This window comes from Myotis daubentonii, chromosome 10 (genome assembly GCF_963259705.1).
Source record: "Myotis daubentonii chromosome 10, mMyoDau2.1, whole genome shotgun sequence".
In the NCBI taxonomy this organism is placed as follows: domain Eukaryota; kingdom Metazoa; phylum Chordata; class Mammalia; order Chiroptera; family Vespertilionidae; genus Myotis; species Myotis daubentonii.
The window spans coordinates 34,434,318-34,437,617 of record NC_081849.1 but is presented as its reverse complement, the minus strand read 5'-3'; the positions used below and the strand labels follow the sequence as shown (position 1 = coordinate 34,437,617).

The 3,300-nt window shown below is 49.2% G+C and overlaps 1 protein-coding gene across 1 annotated transcript; it reads right to left on the bottom strand.

The window, feature by feature from the left end:
- Nucleotides 1-2,985, bottom strand: LOC132211374 (olfactory receptor 6V1). The gene is made up of 2 exons (XM_059656074.1): nucleotides 2,623-2,985; nucleotides 1-609 (listed from the first exon to the last, which is right to left on the bottom strand). The coding sequence occupies exons 1-2, from the start codon at nucleotides 2,983-2,985 to the stop codon at nucleotides 1-3; spliced, it is 972 nt and encodes a 323-aa protein (XP_059512057.1).
- Nucleotides 2,986-3,300: the final 315 nt, after the last annotated feature.

Here is a 3,300-nt window from a genome sequence, read left to right as displayed (position 1 = left end):
TCATTGTAGTGCCATGTGGAGGCCTTTCAGCCTCTGCATCTGCCTGCATAGCATGGCCTTGAATGTCTCATTGCGGAGGGTGAGGATAATGGGGTTCAGAAAGGGAGTGAGGACTGACGTCACCAAGGCTACAGTCTTATTGACTTCCACAGAATGTGCCTTGCCAGGCCTGACATAAAGGAAGATGGTGCTGCTGTAGCCAATGAAGACCAGGGTGAGGTGGGACCCACATGTAGAGAAAGCCTTCTGGCGGCCACTGGCAGAGGGGACCCGCAGCACAGTGTTCACAATGTAGCCATAGGAGAGGAGGGTCACCAGGAAGGAGCTGAGGACAAAGGCCAAGGCCATCACAAAGTCCCAGAATTCCAGCAGGCTGGTGTCTGAGCAGGATAGCTGCAGCAGAGGTGCATTGTCACAGAAGAAGTGGTTAATGACGTTGCCATGGCAATAATTGAGATGAGCCCGGGAGAAGACAGTGGGCACCATGGCAAGGAAAGGAGCTGCCCAGGCAGCCCCTGCCAGCCGGAAACACACAGACCAGCTCATCAAAGTGCCATAGCGTAGTGGGTGGCAGATGGCCACAAAGTGCCGGGAGCCGGTCCATCCTTGCTGTTTCAAGGGACCTGGCATATATGGCATACGGTTCTTAATATGTTTGCTCACCTTTTTGGCGCTGTGTTTTAACCAAGGTCACCTCTCCGAGAAAGGTTGAATCCCCAGGTAGGGATTTTCCCCTGAAGTTAGGGAGGGAATAAAACCCCTCAACTAAGTGCCAGGCGGGTAATTAATCCCTTTAACTACGAACAATCATGCTTAAACTACATAATCTTTTCTCCCTGGAATGGAGATAAGAAACGCCCTAACCTTTGTAATAGAGATTGATAGGATTGAATCAACTGGTATAAATACAGTTGTAACAAGACAGAAACAGACAGAACTCAGAACACAGAATCAAGAACACAGGGGCTTGGAAGACTACAGAAATTGGCAAGAGAACCGGACTGAACCTGGCTGGAGAACCTACAGAACCTGGCAATAGAACCAGGCAAGAGAACCCAACCATGCTGATCAACTGAACGCTGCCTCCGTGTCCTTCCTTCTTCGCCGACTCCGTCCACACCTTTGGGGACCCCTGGACCTGCTGGGGCTGGACCCCGGCATCTGGCGCCCGAACAGGGACCCCTAGGTAAGCGCCCTGCACTCGGGACGGATCGGACTCCACCGTAGGAAGAGGGTGGATAGTCTTCGCCAACTCCGTCCACACCTTTGGGAACCCCTGGAACAGGATTCCCCTAGGTAAGACCCCCTCCCCCATTGAGAACCCCCACACTCGGGACGGATCAGACTCCACCGTAGGAAGAGGGTGGATAGTCTTCGCCGAATCCGTCCACACCTTTGGGAACCCCTGGAACAGGATTCCCTTAGGTAAGCCCCCCCCATTGAGAACCCCACACTCGGGACGGATAGGACTCCACCAGGGTGCTACAGACCCCCCTATAGAGGATAAGTAGGGTAAGAAGGTGGATAGTACAGAACTTAGATTGAGAAGATGTGCCATACTGAGTCCAAAGAAAGAAGACTCTGTATTGATTCTTAGATTGAGAAGATGTGCCATACTGAGTCCAAAGAAAGAAGACTCTGTATTGATCTTTAGATTAAGAAGATGCGCCATACTGAGTCTAAAGAAAAAAGACTCCGTATTGATCTTTTAACATATATGCTTGTTAGCAGAGGAATTAAGGTTACTCCCAGTCAGACAGAACGTTTTATACAAGAAATACGTCCATGCTTTTCTGAGGAAGGAAAGGTGCCAGAAAGGTAAATGTAGAGGCATGGGAGAAGGTAGGCCCAAGGAGCCTTATCCTTAACCCCACTGCAGCCTTTCCACCCCGGGAAAGTGCAGGATTGGCCAGCTCTCCCTGGGGTGATAGATCAGGACTCAGGTAATAGCAGAAAGCGCCAATCCTACTCTTAAAATGGATACAAGAGAGCATTTGAGGTTTTTCTTTTTAATGCCTGCTTTTAAAAAATAAAAAAGGGGGAATTTGCCGGGAGCCGGTCCATCCTTGCTGTTTCAAGGGACCTGGCATATATGGCATACGGTTCTTAATATGTTTGCTCACCTTTTTGGCGCTGTGTTTTAACCAAGGTCACCTCTCCGAGAAAGGTTGAATCCCCAGGTAGGGATTTTCCCCTGAAGTTAGGGAGGGAATAAAACCCCTCAACTAAGTGCCAGGCGGGTAATTAATCCCTTTAACTACGAACAATCATGCTTAAACTACATAATCTTTTCTCCCTGGAATGGAGATAAGAAACGCCCTAACCTTTGTAATAGAGATTGATAGGATTGAATCAACTGGTATAAATACAGTTGTAACAAGACAGAAACAGACAGAACTCAGAACACAGAATCAAGAACACAGGGGCTTGGAAGACTACAGAAATTGGCAAGAGAACCGGACTGAACCTGGCTGGAGAACCTACAGAACCTGGCAATAGAACCAGGCAAGAGAACCCAACCATGCTGATCAACTGAACGCTGCCTCCGTGTCCTTCCTTCTTCGCCGACTCCGTCCACACCTTTGGGGACCCCTGGACCTGCTGGGGCTGGACCCCGGCAACAAAGCGGTCAAGGGCCATGTCTGACAGGATGAGGAAGGAGGTGGATCCCAGGGAAAAGTAGAAGTAGAATTGGACCAGGCAGTTCCTGAAGGAAATGACCTTGTGGGGGACCAGCAGGTCTGAGAGCATCCTGGGCACTGCAGTTGTGGTCACCAAGATCTCCAGCAGGGAAAAATTGCCCAGGAAGAAGTACATGGGAGTCCATAGGTGGGTGTCAGCTATGACAGAGACTATGATGATGGTGTTTCCCATGAAGGCAAGAAGATAAAGCACGAGGAAGGGCCCATACAGCAGAACCTGCAGGTCACCGAAACAAGAGAAGCTCAAAAGGACAAATTCAGAAGGGTGGCTCAGATTTGCCATGATCCAGAGGCTGGGTCCTGCATGGAAAGGAAACAAGGGACAGATGGAGAGGCAGAGATAGCAATAGATAGATAGATAGATAATAGATGATAGATATGTGAGGGGGGGAGAGAGAGAGAGGCAGAGAAGGAGAGAGAGAGAGAGAGAGAGAGAGAGAGAGAGAGAGAGAGAGAGAGAATCATTGACTCCAAAACAAAGATAGAGATAGAGAAAGAGAACGGTGAAATAGGCAAGTAGGTGGTCAGTGATAAACAGAATGGCAGAGAGAGAAAGATAAAGATAACGACATGGGAATATGAGAATCAGGGGAGTTAA